Below are 22,234 nucleotides of genomic sequence, written 5' to 3' on the forward strand. Positions count from 1 at the left end.
ACCAATTAATATTGAAATCGGTTATTATTAAGGAAGAAAACCGTAATATTAGGAATAGCACGACTGCTGCCCGTGTGCTCAAGAAAACCTAGAAGGGTCTGCCACCTATCCATTAACAGCGGTTATAGGAAGCAACAGAGTGGGGGCAGGGTTCAGCCGGCACACGCTTCAGTTTATATTTCTTGTCAGTTAATTTCCAAAAACGTTATTCTAAAAAGGAAATAAAATACTGTTTGACTTTAAGGGGCAAATCTCAAATGTGCTTTGAAACGATTACGCTTTTGCCTCAGTCTGGAATGTGATTTGAAATCTAGCTTAACTATACTATAATAAAAGGCCACATGAAAACACTTTGTCAGAACGAAAAACACGCCGCCTTAAATCCGCTTTCGGTTGGCGGTTTCCCGCCGGTGGAACGGAAGCAAAACCGCCTTTGACGTCAAGGGAGGAGTCCCCTCCCAGTTACTATGGTGAAGTCTATGCGGCCATCTTTACTGTGGTCATCTCGTACCAAAGGTGTCGTAGCGGGGCTGTTGGGGCTCCACAGAAAGTCCGCGGAAGGTGAAATGGGAAAGGAATCATGCGATTCTGTAATAAGAAGCTGACAGAACCACGAAGGATCAGGGACTTAAAGCATTAGATAACTTGTTAGTGGGATGCAGGTTCCACAGGCAAGCAGAACGATTCAAGCGAATTAGTAAGGTTTCTGCCCGGATCTTGAGAGCCGCTTCCGTTGCTCAGCGGAAGTGTCGGTCGCAAGAGGACAGACGCCTGGAAGAATCCGCTATCGGCAGTGTGCACAACCGGAATCATGTCGAGTTTGGCGGTGAGAGACCCGGCAATGGATCGATCACTGCGTTCCGTGTTCGTGGGGAACATTCCGTATGAGGCAACTGAGGAGCAGTTAAAGGACATTTTCTCGGAGGTTGGTTCTGTTGTCAGTTTCCGGCTGGTATACGATAGAGAGACGGGAAAACCCAAGGGCTATGGCTTCTGCGAATACCAAGACCAGGAAACCGCGCTTAGTGCCATGCGGAACCTCAATGGGCGGGAGTTCAGTGGCAGAGCGCTTCGGGTGGACAATGCTGCCAGTGAAAAGAATAAGGAGGAGTTAAAGAGCCTCGGGCCTGCAGCGCCCATTATTGACTCACCCTATGGGGATCCCATCGATCCAGAAGATGCCCCTGAATCGATTACCAGAGCAGTAGCCAGTCTCCCCCCGGAGCAGATGTTTGAGCTGATGAAGCAGATGAAGCTCTGTGTCCAAAACAGCCACCAGGAAGCTCGAAACATGTTACTTCAAAATCCACAACTGGCTTATGCGCTGTTGCAGGCGCAAGTAGTGATGAGAATCATGGATCCAGAGATTGCTCTGAAAATTCTTCATCGGAAGATACATGTCACACCACTGATCCCAGGCAAATCTCAGTCTGTGTCTGTCTCTGGCCCTGGCCCTGGTCCTGGCCCTGGCCCTGGGCTCTGCCCAGGACCTAATGTTCTGCTGAACCAGCAGAATCCACCAGCCCCTCAGCCTCAGCATTTGGCTAGAAGACCTGTGAAGGACATTCCTCCTCTGATGCAGACTCCTATCCAGGGTGGAATTCCAGCTCCAGGGCCAATACCAGCTGCAGTTCCCGGACCTGGTCCTGGTTCCTTAACTCCTGGAGGAGCAATGCAGCCCCAACTTGGAATGCCAGGGGTTGGCCCAGTGCCTTTAGAGCGGGGACAAGTGCAGATGTCAGATCCTAGAGCTCCTATACCTCGTGGACCCATGACTCCTGGTGGTCTACCTCCTCGAGGACTGTTAGGAGATGCTCCAAATGACCCACGTGGAGGGACTTTGCTTTCAGTCACTGGAGAAGTGGAGCCCAGAGGTTATCTGGGTCCACCCCATCAGGGTCCCCCCATGCATCATGCCTCTGGTCATGACACTCGTGGCCCTTCCTCACATGAGATGCGGGGAGGGCCATTAGGAGATCCCAGACTGCTAATTGGAGAGCCCAGAGGCCCCATGATAGATCAAAGGGGTCTACCTATGGATGGTAGAGGTAGTAGAGATTCTCGAGCGATGGAGACTCGCGCCATGGAAACTGAGGTCTTAGAGACACGTGTAATGGAGAGGAGAGGAATGGAGACCTGTGCCATGGAAACCAGAGGGATGGAAGCAAGAGGCATGGATGCAAGAGGATTGGAGATGAGGGGCCCTGTCCCCAGTACAAGAGGTCCTATGACTGGTGGAATTCAGGGTCCTGGTCCCATTAATATAGGGGCAGGTGGCCCTCCTCAGGGACCCAGACAGGTCCCAGGCATTTCAGGGGTGGGGAATCCTGGAGCTGGTATGCAGGGTACAGGCATACAAGGAGCAGGCATGCAGGGAGCAGGCATGCAAGGGGCAGGCATACAAGGAGGAGGGATGCAGGGGGCAGGCATACAAGGAGTGGGTATACAAGGAGGAGGCATACAGGGGGCAAGCAAGCAAGGTGGAAGCCAGCCTAGCAGTTTTAGTCCTGGGCAGAGCCAGGTCACTCCACAGGATCAGGAAAAGGCGGCTTTGATCATGCAGGTTCTTCAACTAACTGCAGATCAGATTGCCATGCTGCCCCCTGAGCAAAGGCAGAGTATCCTGATTTTAAAGGAACAAATCCAGAAATCCACTGGAGCTTCTTGAAAGGTTTTAGAAAATATTTGGCTGTAGTCTCAAAGTTTATTCTGTAGCATGGAGAATGGGTGCAAAAAGCTGACTTCTGCATCCCCACACTTGGATTAGGGTTTCCCTCCTCCTAGAACCTAATCTTATTTTTTGTTCTTTTTATTTCTTTCTGTTTTCCTTTTTTATTTTTAATTGAGGGTGGGGGGAGGAGGGAGTGTGTCTGTTCACTTTAAGTTACTGTAAAATAACTCTGAACATGACGATATTATGCCAAATAAGATTACAAAGAATAAGCAGCAATATTGAAGTGTCTACAGTATGTTAACTACATTTTTTAAATGTTGAGTAAAACTTTGTGAAAACTGCTCATAAAGACTAAAAGTTGACCTGTTAAAATGTTAATGTACTAAGATGGTTTTAAGATTTTTGGTTGTATAACAAAATAAAGTTTACCCAAAAGTATAAGATACATTTTTTGGTAAACCATTTAAAATACAAAATCCTATTGGAGGCAATAGGATAAGCATTGTCTTAGTGTTTTAGAATTATTTTTGAAATATTAGAGTTAACAGGATAAGGTTAAACTTGTATTAGAATTGTTTTTTTCTAAAGTTGTGTTACCTGAAAAATCAAGGAGTGCACCTGGTTTACTGTTGCTTCATTTTTCCCAGCCTTCAGAGACCAGCAAGGTTCTGCCAGGCCCCAAGCATCACAGCATGTTGATTTTGCTGTGACAATTCTAAAATCAACCAGGTTACTTAAGTCCACTCTGATGAAACCCTATCTCTCAATACCTTCCAATTTCTCAATAGTCTTTAAGCCCTAAATCTGAGTCAGTAATTCTCTCACATCCTTCCCAAAAATCAGTGTCTAGGGACCAGTTGATCTGGATGAGTTATACATGATATTTGACTTTTCATAAGTAGTAGGTTTCACTAAGTAAACTCTCAGTTTCTTGGTATCTGGCTTTCATATACAGATGGTGTCCATTTGCTCCACCAGACAGGAGTTAAAAACCTTTAGACTAAACAGCATTTAACATGCCTTTTAGTTTTCTTATTTCATAATCTACTTTTCTGTCATTAATCATGTTACCAGAATAATCAAGGCCCAAGTAGGTAGAAGTTTTTATATAGCCTGAATACTCAGTTGACTTATTGCTCATTTTACTTTTTGTAAGGAATACAGCCATTTAGTCCTAATATACATACCAATGAGACAATTAAAAATTGGTTGAAAGATGGGGCTTATTACATTGCGCTACTACGACTTTATTTTTCCTTGAAAATAAAGCCTTGAGGATGTGAACACAAACATTTGTATTATAAAACAAGTAGTAATTAATAAAAGCATAAGTTATCAAATATCAGGTGATCTTCTGTGGAGAAGAAAAACCAATATCTAGTTACAGATTACAAAATGTTTAATACAAAGAGCTGAAAATGTAGAAATTCAGTTATCTTCCCTTTGCAAAACGTTTACATTTTAAATTAGTATTCTTTGTTCACAAGGTTTTCACCCCTATGCTGTTGTTTTCTACTACCTGTTTTACTCTGTTGTTCATACTGCTACTTTCCCATGTTTCCTATATGCCTCCCCTCTATTGGAGAGGATAACTCACCTTTACAGGTGCGATAGTTATGGTTAATACTAAATCACAGAGTTGGCTCGATCACTTTGAGATTCTAGTTGCTTTATCTCAAAGCTTTCACTGAAGGGCTCTAACTGAAAATTATTAAATGTTACAGTCTTTAGTCAAATCTCTGCATTGTTTAATGCAGAAAATAAGCATACAATTAAGGCTGAGTTAGTATCTGATATGTTTATTTTTAATGAATACATTATGCAAAAGTCTTCCATTGTGGATATACATGGGGCCTGATTACCTTTTGTGTTTAATGCAAAAAGCAGAACTAATGAAATTGCAGTAATGGATGGAACTCTCTTAGAACCATTATCTATATAGTTTGACAGTTGAAATAACTATAAAGACGTGCCATTTTGTGGTTGGTATGAGCAACATCTTGGTGATAGATATTAAGCTTATGTTCCCCAGAGAGAAATCCTCTGTATTCCAATAGCACCTTGTAGCTATCTTCATTACTGACAACCTTAGTTATATTGCAGTGCACTGTTTACATTTTATCTGCTACTATACACTTCCACTCCCACAAACTGAACACAGGGACAGTCTATCTCATTACCATATTCACAGATGGGAAAAGGACAAAATATTCTATTAGAGTTATTAGGGGGAAAAATCCCATTAAAAGCACATATACTGCCCTCATAAGAGTTTAGATTCAACACAGAACAAATGAGCTATAACAACTATTTCCATTTTAAAAAACAATCACTTCTACTCTGTGAAAGCTAAGGAAATAGATTGTCCTCACTTCTGATTCATTGAACGTTCCAATATTGATGTAGAAAGCATAGAGCCTTATTTCATTTGATAGTAAAGAATAATGCAAGCAATATTGCCACAATCAGAATCTTTTATGTGTTTTACTACAAAATCATCGGTTATAACCCTTCACATCCTGAATTTTCCCTAAGATGTGTAGACTAAAATAAAATCACCAATTCATTCATCATAATAGTTGAAGATGATGGGGTGAAACAGTGATTTGCTAATGCTTCTTTAAGTCTTATCCTCTTGGGAAGTACATGTTTCTTGGGATTATGAAATGATCAACTTTAATCAGTGCCTGCCCATTAGCCCTTGCCCTCATATTACTGATGATTAATACCAAAAATATGTTTTAACATCTGTTGACTTCCTAGGATTTTGGAGTATTTGATAAGATATAAGCTAATGTGAATCCCAGACAAAGGTAGGCTAATCTAAGTAAGATTATGTCTAGTTTTTCAACTATACTTTTCAGAATTTTAATGGTAGAAAGACATTTTAAAAAGAAAACCGTTAACATAATCACAGCTTGCAAAGCTTCTTGTTTTTGCATGCTGTGATAGGACATTGGTTAAGCACAGAGAACATAATTTCCTATAGTGTGTCAGACCTTTCTCTTAGGTCTGATGAGGTCTAAGGATAATTATGTGCAACAACCTACTGTGGTAGAGAAACTGAATTAGCAGTTACATCTGACAGTCTTCTCACAAAAGGATGTCAGTCTCTCACTATTTTATATCAGCTAATCTCTAGATGGACTTTCCTGGTTGAAGCTTGCTTTTTTCATCAGTCTCTTATCAAGAATGCTCTGGTTAAGAACTAATTCATATTAAGGACATTATTAATATATTGTAAGTATCCCTAAGTATAAATTTTAATATTAAATGTTAATAGGGATATTACATGATATTGGCATACTATATAATGTGCTTATATATATTTATTTCAAATGTTAACTGACCCACATCTTTAAATATTTTCATTTGTCTTTATGCACCCTGATACAGACGTTTACTTCTTTGTTTGAAAATTCACCTTCACAAATATATTACCAATTACCTTTCTCATAAAATATTAACTATCATGTTTGTTCTTGATATTATTCTATAACAATGAGGGCAAAATTGTGTCAAAAGTGACACTTGGGAATCGGGCGTGGTGGTGCACACCTGTAATCCCAGCACTTTGGGAGGCTGAGGGGGGCCGATCACTTGAGGTCAGGAGTTCAAGACCAGCCCGGCCAATGTGGTGATACCCCATCTCTACTAAAAATACTAAACTTAGGCATATTTGGCAAGCCCCTGTAATCCCAGCTACTTGGGAGTCTGAGGCACAAGAAGTATTTGAACTTGGGAGGTGGAGATTAGAGTGAGTCGAGATTGTGCCACTATACTCCAGACAGGGCAAACAGAGTGAGACTCTGTCTGAAAAAATAAAATAAAAAATAAGTGACACTTGGGGTAACATCAGTAAAAATCACAAACCTGGTACTTATTAAATACTGCACAAAAAGCACCCAAATATTTACCAAATAACAGCTTTTTTTTTTTTTTTTTTCTTTTTTTGAGACAGTGTCTCACTTTGTCAACCAGGCTGGAGTGCAGTGGCACAATCTCAGGTCACTGCAACGTCTGCCTTCTGGGTTTAAGTGATTCCCCTGCCTCAGCCTCTCAAGTAGCTGTGATTACAGGTGTGTGCTACCGTGCCTGGCTGATTTTTGTAGTTTTAGTAGAGACGGGGTTTCACCATGTTGGCTAGGCTGGTTTTGAACTCCTGACCTCAAATGATCCACCCACCTCAGCCTCCCAAAGTGCTGGGATTACAACTGTGAGCCACCACGCCCGGCATTTAATAACAACTGTTTATAACCAAGAGTTGGTTTAGATCCCCAAAATAGGTAACTATCCTTTAATCACAGGGTTTTAAAAATAAAAAAATAAAAAGTAGATAGCTAATTACAAAAAATACACAACACTCTCAATCATAAATAATTTTGTATGATTAAGTATGTATAACATCTGCAAACACTTGAAATGAATCTCATATGTGTTACAAAGGTTGGTCATTTAAAAAATTATATCTGCTGGGCAGATGTAATCGCTAATGCCTGAAATCTCAGCACTTTGGGAGGTTGAGGCAGAAGGATCACTTGAGCTCAGGACTTCAAGACTAGTCTGGGCAACACAGGGAGATCCTATCTCTACAAAAAATGTAAAAATTAGCTGAGTATGGTGATGTACACATTCTTTAAGCGAATCTTACAGACTCACCTTAATTTAAAATGAGTGCCAACACTGAAACATGGTATAGTTGGGCCGGGCGTGGTGGCTCATGCCTGTAATCCCAGCACTTTGGGAGGCCAAGACGGGTGGATCACGAGGTCAGGAGATTGAGACCACCCTGGCTAACACGGTGAAACTCTGTCTCTACTAAAAATACAAAAAATTAGCCGGGAGTTGTGGCAGGTGCTAGTAGTCCCAGTTACTTGGGAGGCTGAGGCAGGAGAATGGCGTGAACCCAGGAGGCGGAGTTTGCAGTGAACTGAGATCACACCACTGCACTCCAGCCTGGGTGACAGAGTGAGACTCCATCTCAAAAAACAAAAACAAAAACAAAAAACAAGAACAGAAAGAAAGAAAGAAAGAAAAAGAAAAATGGCATAGTTGAGTTCATAATGTGATTTTTTTAAAAAAGGCCAACATAGGGCTTGCTTGGTGCCTTAACATTTATAAAATCATACTCCATATCCGAAACATCACTCTTGTTCTCATGTTATATATAGTGACATAAATATAGTGACATAAATCAGGACTGAAAACATTTCCAGACACAAACCTTGTATAGGAGAGTAAATATAATCATCTATTAATACAACATATTTCCTATCTTTGGCTAAGCCTATATCCAAAATGATTTCATCTTTTTATGCTTATCAATCATCAGAGAAAAAGATCCTCATCTATTTTAAGCATCAGATAAATTACACTATTGAAATTGTATAATTATTGTCAATGTTATCGAAGTTTTGTTCCCTAAAAGTTTTAAATATCTTTGGACAAAAAACCTCAAATTGGTGATCTGTGGACCATTTGAGCTTACAGGTATTTTTTTATTTCACCAGTCAATTTTCTTTAAAATTTTGAACTTAAATGCCTGTAGAAGCAGCTTATATTCTCCAATTTGGCCACAAGCCCAACCTCTTCCTATCCTTCGAGCTTACAACTTAACACAATTATTAGATTTGATCAATATTAGTGTCTAATTTGACAAATATGACATAGAAAAACTTGCTTGAGGCCAGACGTGGTATTTCATGCCTGCAATCCCAGCGGTTTGGGAGGCCAAAGCTGGAGGATCACTTGTGTACAAGAGTTTGAGACCAGACTGAGACTGAGCAGCATGGTGAAACCCATCTCTACAAAGTACACAAAAATGAGTTGATTACTTGGCCATGGTGGCATGGCTCTAGTCCCAGCTACTTAGGACGTTGAAGGGGGAGGATCACTTCAGACCAAGAGGTGGAGGCTGCAGTGAGCTGGGATCTCGCTACTGCACTCCAGCTTGAGTGACAGAGCAAGACCTTATCTCACAAAAAAAAAAAAAGGAAAAACCTGTTTAGCAACCAGTTCAGCCCATATATTTCTGAAAACCAACCAGCAACAAAAGGAAAACCCAGAGCAAATGAAAACAAAAATCTTGAAGCATTTTTTCTTTGTAGATTTTGGTGAGGTATAACTGAGCAAAGGAATGTCCTAGGAAAATAAACCAATCAGTATATTTATCCCATAAATGTTTGCATTTTCAATAAATATTAATCCAAAATAGCAGTATCTTCTTTTTCAATGAAAACACATATTTGTAAAATATGGTATATATTATTCATATATATAGATACTAAACGCTAACAGCTCTAGAATGAAGATATTGATAGTATACATACTGGAACACTGGAACATAAATTCTTCTTTTTTTTTTTTTTTTCTTTTGAGACAGAGTCTCACTCTGTGGCCAGACTGGGGTGCAGTGGTGCAATCTCAGCTCACTGCCACCTCCATCTCCCAGATTCAAGCAATTCTCCTGCCTCAGTCTCCTGAGTAGTTGGGACTACAGGTGCTTGCCACCACGCCCCACTAATTTTTGTATTTTTAGTGAAGATGAGATTTCACCATATTGGTCAGGATGGTCTTGATCTCTTGACCTCATTATCCACCTGCCTCGGCCTCCCAAAGTGCTGGAATTACAGGTGTGAGCCACAACGCCCGGCCCAGAATTCTTTAATTTCTTTATCTGTTATTGATGTACCTGTCAACCTCTGATTCTGTGATTCTCTACTATCTCACTTTGTTGCTTGGAATGAACATGAAGCAACCTGTACCAATTCAGGAATCTACTTATGTAGATTTTAGAAAGTGACCCACTATATGTAACTTTCATGTAACAGCCACAGTAATTTAAACAAAACAAAACAAAAGCCCTTAACCAGATCATGTTATTTCCCTGTTAAAACCTCTCATGGCTTACATTGCTCTTATAATAAAATTCAAAATCCTTATGTGTCCTATGTAGCCCTGATATAGTTTGGATGTGTGTCCCCACCCAAATCTCATATTGAAATATAATCCCCAGTGTTGGAAGAGGAGCCTTGTGGGAGGTGATTGGATCATGGGGGTGGATTTCTCATGAATAGAATCTCATTTCATCATGAATCTCATAATGGTGCTAAAACATGAATCTCATGATGGTGCTAAATTTCTCATTTCATCATGAATCTCATGACGGTGCTAAACCATCCCCCATGGTACTGTCCTCATAATAGTGAATGAGTTCTCATGTAATCTGTTCATTTAAAAGTGTGCAGCACCACCCCCTCCACTCTCTGGCTCCTGCTCTGGCCCTGTGCCTGCTGCCCCTTTCCCTTTGTCATGATTCTAAGTTTCCTGAGGTCTCCCCAGAAGCCAAGTCAATGCCAGCATCATACTTCCTGTACAGCCTGCAGAACCATGAACCAATTAAACCTCTTTACTTTATAAATTACCCAGTCTCAGGTATTTCTTTATAGCAATGCAAGAATGAACTAATACAAGCCTTAAGTATACCAATATCTCACACTACCATTGGCCCCTTACTCACTTCTACAAATATTTTGGGCCTAGCTTTATTTAATTGAATTTGCCAGACTCATTCTCATCTCTGTACTTGGGAGTTTCTCTTGCTCATCACCCACTCTTTCCCCAGGCCTTTGAATGGCTAGTTGATTCTCTTTACTCAGGTCTTGGCTTACATACTACATCACTTACTCAGACAGGCTTTTCCTGGACACCTGGGAAACCACAGACAAAGCAAATGTAAATTTAAATGGTCTCCCAATTCTCTCTCATAATCTTGTTGTCTTTCTTGTTTGTTTGTTAAGAGTAGTTATCTTACCTGAGCACCACTTACACACTGTATGGGATTAATACATATTCTCCAACCCTTTGCAAAGCATAATGGTTGTTCTATGCACCCACCAAACTTGATGACTGTCATGAATGAGTTACTCTTCATTACGCCCATGTTATATTTATCATGTAAATCATGTTTGTTGCCAAACAAATCTATGCTAGTTGTATCTATTACTGTAATATATGAATATGCATATAGGCATAAACATAGGTATAGATAATATGTGTATATATGAAATACGATTGTAAAAATAAAAAGTTATTTCTATGAAAACTATCTTGAATGCTTTGAAAGATAGATAGATAGATAGATAGATAGATAGATAGATAGATAGATAGATAAGTAGATAGATAGATTTATCAGGTCAACTGTGTTTGATGGTGTATTAGTCTGTTTTCATGCTGCTGACAAATACATACCCAAGACTGGGCAATTTACAAAGGAAAGAGGTTTAATGGAGAACTCACAGTTCCACATGGCTGAGCAAGCCTCACAAGCATGGTGGAAGGCAAGGAGGAGCAAGTCATGTTTTATATGGATGGCAGTAGGCAGAGAGAGCTTGTGCAGGGAGACCACTGTTTTTAAAGCCATCAGATCTCATGAAACCCACTCACTATCATGAAAACAGCATGGGAAAGACCCACCCCTATGATTCAGTCATCTCCCACCGGGTACCTCCCACAACACAGGGGAATTATGGGAGCTACAAGATGAGATTTGAGTGGGGACACAGAGCCAAACCATATCAGATGGTAAACCAGTTTATACCAATTGTACAATTTTTTGTTTTATATAGATTGATTGATTGATATTAGCATGAGTGTAAAAAAGTTATTTCTATGAAAACTATGTTGACTGTTTCTACAAGATTTTATAAAAGTTAGGAGCTAAAAATACATCATTGTTAAATACTGTGGGGGCAAGGTAATTTTTAAAAATACCTTAAAAATCTTTAAAATCTAGAATTCACTCTGATATTTTGTAAGTGTCCAAATCCTTGTTTCACTTAAAAAAAAAATGGATTGTTACTAGCAATTTTAGACAAAGCATGTCAATGCTTTAATTTCCTCATAGAAATTTTTCAGGCAGTGGAAGAAAAATCCTTGAGGTAATGTTATCTGAGGTTTGGTACTGCCATAGTTGTCTCCTTTTCACCTCCACAGGATTACCTGGGAGAGACAACCACCTGCCACCATTCCAGTCCTCCTCCTTCCCCTTCCTTGTGATGTTACATACCCAGGAGAACAGAATATACCCTAATCTCTTGCTAATCAAAATGTGCTCCTCCGACCAGCAGCACCAGCATCACCTGGGAGACTGTTAAAAATGCAGAATCTGGGGCCCCACCCAGACCTGCTGAATCAAAGCCTACATTTTAATAAGATCCCCAAGGATCCACATGCAAATAAACATTTGAAAAGCACTGCTTTAATCCTACAAGAAAGTGAAAAGAATGACAACAACAAATAAAAGCACCATAAAATTAATATTATGACAAATAGAAGGGATTTTTAATTTACCTACATGGCTTCCCTTCCATTGGCAGAGAAAATCAAGAATTGGCAAAAATCCTTACCCAATCTGAGGAAAACAGGAGATAGCCCATGTATTAGATGCCACACTGGACAAGCAAGGAGACAAACAAAGATCTTGTTCCTTCACAGATAATTGAGTGAACATTGGATCAACTGGGAAACCTAAGATACCATAATTGAAATTATTGTTGTTTGGGGAAGACACCTGAATGTATTTTGTCTATATGTGTAACCCCTTTTTTCCTTAGATATGGAGAAGTTGTATTGAATTGGTAGAATCATTTATATTTATTATATATGATCACCAGAAACATGGCACACCAAAAATTGTTTCAGCCAAGTTGTGACTCTCTGGAATGATGCCATCATTCACCAAAAAATTCCCTCATAAAACCTAAATTGTTTTCTAATCCCACAAATTTCATTATTTTTCTGGTAAGATACTATCCAGATAGAAATGCTAACATCAGGGTACTCCATTTTCTTTTGTAAATGTCTTTCCCTATAATCCAGAAATATTGCCTAATATCTCACAGAACTTATCTAGACTAGAAAGAAGATTTCCAGAAGAAATTCGGAAGCTGTAAAATCAGCATGCTTATGATTCAGTGGAATAAACCCTCAACAGAATTCTGCTGTTAACAATTTTTCAAACCTCATCTAAGTATTCTAAAGCACCAAAAAGAAAGAGTAATATAACAAGAACAGTTCAAAGGATCAGCCCAGTGTTTTTTTCTGTTACTTCATTTTCAGTAGATATATTGGAAATGGTAGCAAAACTCTATACTGCAAGTTGTGCCTTTAAGCTTGTCTTTGAATCTAATCATAATTAAGAGTACAAATTAACCAAATCAACATTTGTAAATTAAGCAAATTAATTTTTTTTTCTTGAAAGTTTTCATTGGCCTTAAATGAGTGAACTCAAAACATTTCTAGCAAACAACAATTTAAATTCAAATCAAGGCCTTTCAAGTGGTGACGTCAAACCATTGAGAGGTTGAAAAGATGGCTGGATGTGGTAGCTAATGCCTGTAATCCCAGCACTTGGGAGACTGAGTTGGACAAATCACTTGGGATCAGGAGTTTATGACCAGCCTGGCTAACATGGTAAAACTCCGTCTCTACTAAAAATACAAAAAATTAGCCGGGCATCATGGCGGACACCTGTAATCACAGCTACTTGGGAGGCTAAGGCAGGAGAATCCCTTGAACCAGGGAGATGGAGCTTGCAGTGGGCCAAGATCACGCCACTGCCCTCTAGTTTTCCTCCAAAAAGAAATAAAATAAAGGTTGTAAAGATAAATTGGGAACTTAAGAATCTTCCCTTTTCACATGTGTTCAGACGACTTGTATTCCAGTCCTAATTGGAGCTTTGTTTGCCTAAGGGGAAACAAATTTTCTTAATTAGAATGTTTTGTGAATTGGAAGGAAGATGTCTTATAGGATCTTTGATTGGTGGGGATTTTATTGTTATCATTTTCAGATAAACCTGTTTTTAGAAGTTTTTTCCCGCGTTAGTGCCCGTACTGAGACAAGCAAGCTAACTGAGCTTTGACCAGTAGTAACCCTGGTTTAAAATGGCCAAAGCTCCATTATCCTATGCAATCTAACACAGGAACAGAAAACCAAATACTTCATATTCTCACTTATAAGTGGGAGTCAAACGAGAACATGTGCGTACTAAGAGGGTAACAATAGACATTGGGGCCTACTTGATGGGGGTGAAGAGGTAGAGGATCAGAAACAAATGCCTTTTGGGTACTATGTTTATTACCTGGGTGATAAAATTAACTGTACACCAAAGCCCTGCGACACACAGTTTACCTGTGTAACAAACCTACACATGTACCCCTGAACCTAAAAGTTAAAAAATAAAGTAAAATAAAACTACTCGTCCTGAGGAATTCAAGATGGATTATTCTGGGTAGAGGAAAAAAAGAGGCTTTTCTGTATCTCTTGCCCATTCTTTCATTTACCCATGATTACGCACAAGAAAGGGGACTGATGGACTGGTCAGTGAGTCAGCCCATGCCAGCCAAGCAGGATTATGAAACTGATATCCTGTCAGGGCCAGCACTGAGGCAAAGACACACAAATGACCGGGGCTGGAGAGTGATGTTTCACTAAAAATTAACTCTTCAAAGAAGAGAGGAGGCAGGAAAGAATGAGGGAGGAAGAGTTAAGTTTTTTTGTTTCGTTGTTGTTTTCTTTTCCCGAAAAAAACACAGACTTACTCCACATATATGATCATGGCTGGCCACTCCAAGCAGGAGGAGCTGTCTCCAGCTCATTTTCAACTGCTCAGTAAGTCTTCTGGATCTTACCCACCGCATTACAAAAGCTTTTTTGTCTAGTCTTTTATTTTAATAAAAAATAAAATATAACATATTGATATAGACATGAAATATAATTGTTTAAAATGTTTTTTTAATTCTAATAGGCATTTTAATTTACACAGTGAGCAAATACTTTGAGTTGATGGAAGGAGACTATAATAGTGCAATTTCAGACATCAGCCACAAGATTAGTGGGAGGGGAGTTATTTATTTTTGAGGGAGGGAGGTCGTAGCAAGGCTCTTGCAAGTGCCCCAGAACCAACACATGCCACTTATGAGTTCTATGTCCTCTTTTGGAAGGCTGGGTCATGAATAACATACTAACAGCATGTACTGAGAACCTACTAAATGCCAGGCATTTGACAGGCAGCATCTTTAACTTCACTAAAGTTTGAGGAAGTTGACTAATTCGCCTTAAGTCACACAGCTCGTAGGAGGTGGAAGCACCATTGAATGCAAGTTTGTCTGACTTCCAAGCCCTAACTGTCCCCATTATATCGATCAGTTTTATGAAGAGACAAGTAATAAGGTAGTAATAAGTGTATCCACACTGAGGGCTGAAATGTGGAGAAATATTAGGCATCATTTTCACTAAGTGATGAAGGTCATTACAGGTCTAGAACATGTGATTTTTGGGCAATAGTGAAAAATTTATGAAATCTATCTTTTGCCCTTACATTTTTTCTTGTTGTTTTTTCTCCCAAGAACCAAGTACTACATGGGTTTTAGGATTATAGAGGAAAATGGAAACCAAAACTTAGAATGGAGACATACTTATATGGAATAAAATAGATTTTATAAGAAATCCATAAAACTAAATATATAATTTTTAATTGAGACAAGATCGCTCTCTGTCACCCAGGCTGGATGCAGTGGCATGATCTTGGCTCACTGCATCCTAAGCCTCCCAGGCTCAAGCAATCCTCCCACCTCAGTCTCTTCAGTAGCTGGGACCACAGGCATGCACCACCATGCCCAGCTAAGTTTTTGTATTTTTGGTGGAGACAGGGTTTTGCCATATTTCCCTGGATGGTCTCGAACTCCTGAGCTCAAACTATCTGCCTGCCTCGGCCTCCCAAAGTGCTGGGATTACAGGACTGAGCCACTGCACCTGGCCAAATATTTATATATATATTTATATATATATAATATATATTTTTCTATACATATTTTATATATATTATACATATTATATTATATAGTATATATTATATAGTATATATTATATATTTCTATATACATATTATATATAATAATATATAAAGTAATTCTAGTCAATATCTAATTTAAACAATCATGTGATCTATTTTTCCCATGGTGTCTTTTGTAACTTTTTTATCAATACATAAATTACACACCATAAGATCCCCCTATTTAAAGCATCCAATGTAAAGGTTTTTACAATAGTTATAGGGCTGTGCAGTCACCACCATACCTCAATTTAGAACATATTCATCACCCCAGAAAGAAACACTGGATTCACTTCCTACTCTTTTACTCTCAGCCTTAGGCAACCACTGTTCTACTTTTCCTCAGTATAGATATTCTGGATATTTCCTAAAAAGTGAATCATAAAATGTATGGTCTTCAGCTTCTTTTACTTTGTATATATAAAGTGTGTGTGTGTGTGTGTGTGTGTATATATATATAAAACTATTCATATTGTAGCATTATTGTCAATTAGTATTCTTTTATATGAATATACCACATTTTATTTATGCATTCACCAGTTGATGGATATTTGTGTTGCTTTCATTCAGGCTGTTATGAATAGTGCTGGTGTGAACATTTGTGTGCACATATGTTTTCATTTCCCTTGGGTATATACCTAGGAGTAGAATTGCTACATCATATAGGAACTTTATGTTAACTTCAGAGGAACCATTAGACTGTTTTCTAAAATGGCCACACTATTTTACATTCCCCCAACAATAAATGAGGGTTCCAGTTTCTCCTACATCCTCTTGTAACTGCATTAGATCAATCTGATTCTGTTTTTTTTGGAACAAAGTTGTGAGTTTTTCAGTTGCCATGGACTCCCAGGTTGAGCATGCCCAGATGAACCAAGTGTGCAACCATGGGCTGGGGGGTGGGGGGGAACCTAAGTGTTCAGAGTGAGGGTCGGGGACTGAATTAAGAAGTGAACACTGCATGGCAGGGTCCAGGATCCAATCAGATCAAGCTCTGGCATCACCCTATGGTGGTAGGACACAGTCAGATCATGCCTTCAACATCACATCATTGCAAGATCCAATCAGATTACACCTCATTACCCTATGCTTATAAAACTCTACCGAAACCCCAGGGCAGGAAGACAGATTTGAGGGCTTCCTTCTATCTCCCTGCCAGTGGATTTGCAATACAGCTTTTCTTTTCTCAAAAGCCAGTGCTATGACCTCTATGTGCATTGGGCAATGAGCCCATTGATTGCTCAGTAACACTGTCATCACTTGTTTTTTTGTTCTTAATTATAGCTATTCAGATAGATATGAAGCTGCATCTCACTGTGGTCTTCTGTTTTGTTTTGTTTTGAGACAGAGCCTCACTTCCTTGCTGAGGCTGGAGTAGCAGCATAATCTTGGCTCACTGCAACCTCCGCCTCGGTCTCCCAAAGTGCTGGGATTCCAGGCACAAGCTGCGGTGCCTGGCCTCGTTGTGGTTTTGATGTGCGTTTTCTTGATGGCTAACTATTTTCAGCATTTTCATGTGCTTACTGGCTATTTGTTTAGCTTATTTGGAGAAATGTCTGTTCCCTGTGATCTATTTGCTATAAATAAAATGACATGTTTCAGATTTCAGCATTTCTCTGGTAGGTAAGTGGACAATCAGGTAACAGTGTCCCTAAAATACGAAAGGAATTATTTATTTTGTGACTTAATAACTGGACTGAAATTGGAGGAGTCAAGTTGCAGAGGTAGAAATGAGAGTTTTCAATGATGTTCTTTAACCCTTTTGGAACAGGTAGGTAATCATTTTCATGGTTTATAGCTCTTAAGACATTGGTTGAATCTGAAGGTAATTGAGAGTGGTTTTCCAAAGAAGATACCGTTATAATAAAGAGCTCAGTCTCTGCCTGTGTTCAAATTCTGGCTCTAGCACATACTAATTTTGTGACTCATTTCTACACCTCACTTTCACATCTGTACACTGGACAAACTACCTCCAACAGTAGTTGAGAGGACTGTTTGATAAAGCACTTGTACCATGCTTACATATAGTAAGTTCTTGATATGTGATATGTGCCAGTTATTATTCCTTAAAAAACAAACAAACAAACAAACAAACCCATGAGCATGGAAACCCTAGGAGCAACATGAAACATGAGCTAGCACTGGTTGCTTCTCCAGGCATTGGGAAAGAGAGAGAGGGCTAGAAGATGGAGGAAATCGGATCAGCTATGAGGACTTCTACTTCAGAAGAGGAAAGAGACACTCCAAGGAAGATTTGTTACCAAAGAAGGAGGCATTTTAAATTAGAAGGGTCTGGGCAGTGTTTTGGAGCAGACTGTAAGATCTGGGCAGAGGAAGAAAAATGCCACTTTTTTCCTGCACCACTTTCCTTGTATTTCCTTATGTAGCAAAGCTATATTTTGTATGAGAAGAAATCTAACACAAAGTTGATAATGGTGAAGACAATCTTATGTGGAAAATCCCTCTAACAGCTGACTCGGTTTGACTCAAGGAGTTTCAAGCTCCTGAAATCCTGTTTTAGACAAATACCAATAGAAATGGTATCAGGATTTTATCTGGCTTGAGCTTTTATGGCTTATATATTTCTATTTCCTATAGATTTATCTAGTACAATAGAGGACAGATTTTCCAAAAAATGTGCTTTCTTTATCTAAGATAAACTTTAATAGCCCAATAGAAAAGCTTGAGGAACTATTTGCACTATTTGTTAAAATGTTATATATGTAGGGTACATATATCTTCAATGTTTGTTTTATGAATGAAGTGAAAGGACTTTTGAAAGTTCTTTCTTCCTGGTTTCAAAGGTGGCACATAACATGTTATAATATCATAAACATTTCAGAATAAATACATCAAAATGTTATGTTTAATCCTCATTTACTATATTTGTGCTTTACCTATGTCTAGTATTTCTGAGCCTGACTTAAAAAAATAGTCCTACAAAATTATATGTATTAAAAAAAGCTTTTATGAAAAACTATCAGTCAAGTGAAGTGTATTAAAATGACAAAAATCCTATAATTATGCATATTTTACCATTACTTGGGAACTACCACATTCTGAATTACATCAAAATCCAATGTTAGAGATATTAGAGATAAATCTGAGGGTTTTTTTGTTTTTTTTTTAAGGACCATCTAATGAGTATATTCTTTTAACATTCACTTGGTGTTAATTTAGCAAACACTTTTTGGTTTCTATAAGTAGATTTATGTAGAAATAGGTTTTGAATATTTACTTCTGACTACTGTATTTCTCCTCAAATTTTTACTTATGAAAAATAGAAGCAAAGAGGATAAATTTCCAGTTTTTGAACCTGCCACTACATCGATTTAAATTTAATATTCTATGTAAAATTTAATATTCTGTATTTGTGTTTCTGGTATGGCAGCCACTATCTACACGAAGCTATTGAGAACTTAACCTGTCACTAATGAAACTGAATAAATACATTTTAAAATTTACTCAAATTTAATTAATTCATTGCAACAACTCCCAGATTGACTAGCACAAAGAGGACACAAGTTATTATTATTATTATTATTTATTATTTTTTTATTTTTTTTGAGACGGAGTCTCGCTCTGCCGCCCAGGCTGGAGTGCAGTGGCTGGATCGCAGCTCACTGCAAGCTCCGCCTCCTGGATTTACGCCATTCTCCTGCCTCAGCCTCCCGAGTAGCTGGGACTACAGGCGCTCGCCACGTCGCTCGGCTAGTTTTTTGTATTTTTAGTAGAGACAGGGTTCCACCGTGTTAGCAAGGATGGTCTCGATCTCCTGACCTCGTGATCCGCCCGTCTCGGCCTCCCAAAGTGCTGAGATTACAGGCTTGAGCCACCGCGCCCGGCCCACAAGTTATTATTTCAATGATATTCTTTAACCCTTTTGGAACAGGTAGGTAATCATTTTCATGGTTTATAACTCTGAAGACATTGGTTGAATCTGAAGGGAATTGAGAGTGGTTTTCCAAAGAAGGCACCATTATAATAAAGAGCTCAGTCTCTGCCTGTGTTCTGCCAGTCTCCGCCTATGACTAGATAACATTTTGGGTAATGGTTCAAAACCATAAACGGATCAACTAACTAATGTCATCACTGATTTGTCGCATTAATATTATTAAAACAGGTAGTCAACTGGTAGTACGTGTGTACTTGGTTAAATGAATGCGCCTCATTTTTAACAGATTCTTACATAATAAGAAGTGCTCAGAAAACAAGAAATAAAAGCATAACTAGCTCATTTTACTCATCTTTCTTTTAGCAAACATTTATCTAATGCCACCATGTTACAAGCAATGAGGATTCAGCAAAACCAGAACGGATCCTGCTCCCACTGATTTTTGTATTTACTCAATATCTACTTTGTCCCAGTTCCTCTGAGCATATGCTTTGTTCTGAAGAAGGCTAGACCGTCTAGAAAGACTTAGTCCCCGAATTAAAGGAAAGTACAGAGTACTATAGCACTATAGTACTATAGGAATACAATTAAAGAGAATCTGAATTCATAAGTCATCAGGGAAGTTTTCTTGAAACAGAACTGAGTTTTGAAAATTGAGAGTAGTTAGAGCTAGACAGAGGACTTGTATGAGACAAGATGTTGGAATAAACTAGCATGGTGCTATTGTTATCAGAAGGCAGGCCTTGAGTGTGAATTGCCCAGATCCTTGGGGTTTTGAACAAACAATTGGACAAAATGCACAAAGTAACAGAGGAACTTGAAACCCAGAAACAAAGAAGCGAAAGCAAGGATTTATTAAAGCAAGAAAGCACCCCACAGGGCCGGAGAGCGCCCGAGCAAGCCGCTCAAGGGCCTCGTTTATAAAGATTTGGGGGTTTAAGTATTCTTTTGAGGTTCTTATCAGCTACCTTTTATCTGGATGAAGGATTTGGCTCGTGGCTAATTAAAGACTGAGGTGAATTGGCCCAGGCTAACCCAATGCTAGAGCACATTGACACCATATGCAGATGAATTGGTGGCCGGTGCTTGGCCTGCGGCTACTCCAGGACACTTTTCCATCTGAGATGTGGTGGAGGCGGGAGAGTAGCCTTTGATCCTTTGTTTCTTGGGTGTGGGGAGGTGGGGCTTTTCCTTTTGGTTTAGCTTTAGGAAGTTCGTGTTAATTGGCTTCAGGTTTAATTCCTTTTCGTTTAGCTTTAGGAGGTTCCTGTTAATTCCCTGCCCCCAGACCCTATTCTCCTGCCTCACTATCAGAGAACTATGTAAATAGTTTGGTGATGTGGGGAATACAAAGGAGTACTAGGAGATAAGGCAAGGCCTACCTCCCCAGTGTCTCCAGAGATAAGCTAAGTTACAGGAAGTAACTTAAGGGTTTTAGAAAGTGAAATGAAAAATTCAGATTTCTCCAAAGGAGAGCAATTATTAAGAAAAATCACAAGAATCCAGGTGGAAAATATTTCTGTGACTCTAAGTAATCCACAAAGGATCCCATCTCTTTATAGAATCTAAATTTTTCTGAGTGAAACATTCAGCAACTTCAGCCATCAATAACTCAGTCAAAAGCCAATAAGAGAAAGAAAAAGAAAGAGACAGAGAGAGAGAGAGAGAGAAAGAAAGAAAGAAAGAAAGAAAGGAAGGAAGGAAGGAAGGAAGGAAGGAAGGAAGGAAGGAAGGAAGGAAGGAAGGAAGGAAGGAAGGGAGGGAGGGAGGGAGGGAGGGAAAGAAAAAGAAGAAAGAAGAAAAAGGAAAACGAGAGAAAAAAAGCAATAGGTTACTTTTTAGGAACTCAAGTGTAAAACACGTCCTTTTGCAGAGACTACTGACTCAGAACTGAATTCAAAATAATGTTTCTGACTTAGGAACATAGATTTTCAGCACATGTACGGCTGCAAGAGAAGGACACTTGTAGGAATAAGAAACAATAGTTAAAAATAAGGGAGGAATAACATTTAAATGTCAGAGGCCTTGTCTTCCCCCTTGTATTTCTAATAGCTAGCCTAACATCTGGCATGGTACTAGGTGATCAATAAATAGTCATTACAATTTATAGATATCTATAAATGAATGCATCCTAAAAATCATACAGATAGGAGAATGCTCAGTTTAATAATGCACTGCAGTAGTCCCAAAAGACATCAGTGTATTATATCCCAAGACAATAACTGATGTTCAGCCTGAGGCCCCTGGGGTAGTTTGTGTGGAACATCCAGCCACTGTTTCAGACTTGACTCTACCAGACACACTCTTCTCTGTCTTTTCTTGAGCTCCAGGGATCATGTATTTGCAGCTTGAGCCAGCTGCCTCCAAATAAGACATTTAACTATTTGAGTTACTGATTTTTGTATTTATTCAATATCTACTTTGTCCCAGTTCCTCTGAGCATATGCTTTGTTTTGAAGAAGGCTAGACCATCTAGATAGACTTAGTCCCCAAATTAGAGGAAAGTACAGAGTAGCACTATATACTATATATACTATAGCCCTATAGTACTATAGGAATACAATTAAAGAGAATCTGAATTCATAGGTCATCAGGGAAGTTTTCTTGAAACAGAACTGAGTTTTGAAAATTGGGAGTAGTTAGTGAGAGCTAGAGGACTTGCATGAGACACACTGTTTTCTGGTTAATATAAAATACAGAAATAAAAACTACACACTCATTTTCTTAAGTAATGTCACCTTTTCATTCCTATTAAACAATGCAACAATGCAAT

The 22,234-nt window shown here is 39.0% G+C and overlaps 2 protein-coding genes across 4 annotated transcripts in view; one reads left to right on the forward strand and one right to left on the reverse strand.

The window, feature by feature from the left end:
• Nucleotides 1-22,234, reverse strand: part of PRKG1 (protein kinase cGMP-dependent 1) — a 1,334,297-nt gene that overhangs the window by 599,526 nt on the left and 712,537 nt on the right. The window lies entirely within an intron of this gene.
• On the forward strand, nt 528-3,498 carry CSTF2T (cleavage stimulation factor subunit 2 tau variant). Its single transcript, XM_073019147.1, has one exon. It carries the CDS (start codon nt 812-814, stop codon nt 2,666-2,668), a length of 1,857 nt encoding a protein of 618 aa, XP_072875248.1. The 5' UTR covers nt 528-811; the 3' UTR covers nt 2,669-3,498.

The sequence above is a fragment of the Chlorocebus sabaeus genome, chromosome 9 (genome assembly GCF_047675955.1).
Source record: "Chlorocebus sabaeus isolate Y175 chromosome 9, mChlSab1.0.hap1, whole genome shotgun sequence".
Taxonomy (NCBI): domain Eukaryota; kingdom Metazoa; phylum Chordata; class Mammalia; order Primates; family Cercopithecidae; genus Chlorocebus; species Chlorocebus sabaeus.

Coding starts and splice junctions, on each gene's coding strand:
- CSTF2T (XM_073019147.1), top strand. CDS start 812: ATGTCGAGTTTGGCGGTGAGAGACCCGGCAATGGATCGATCACTGCGT.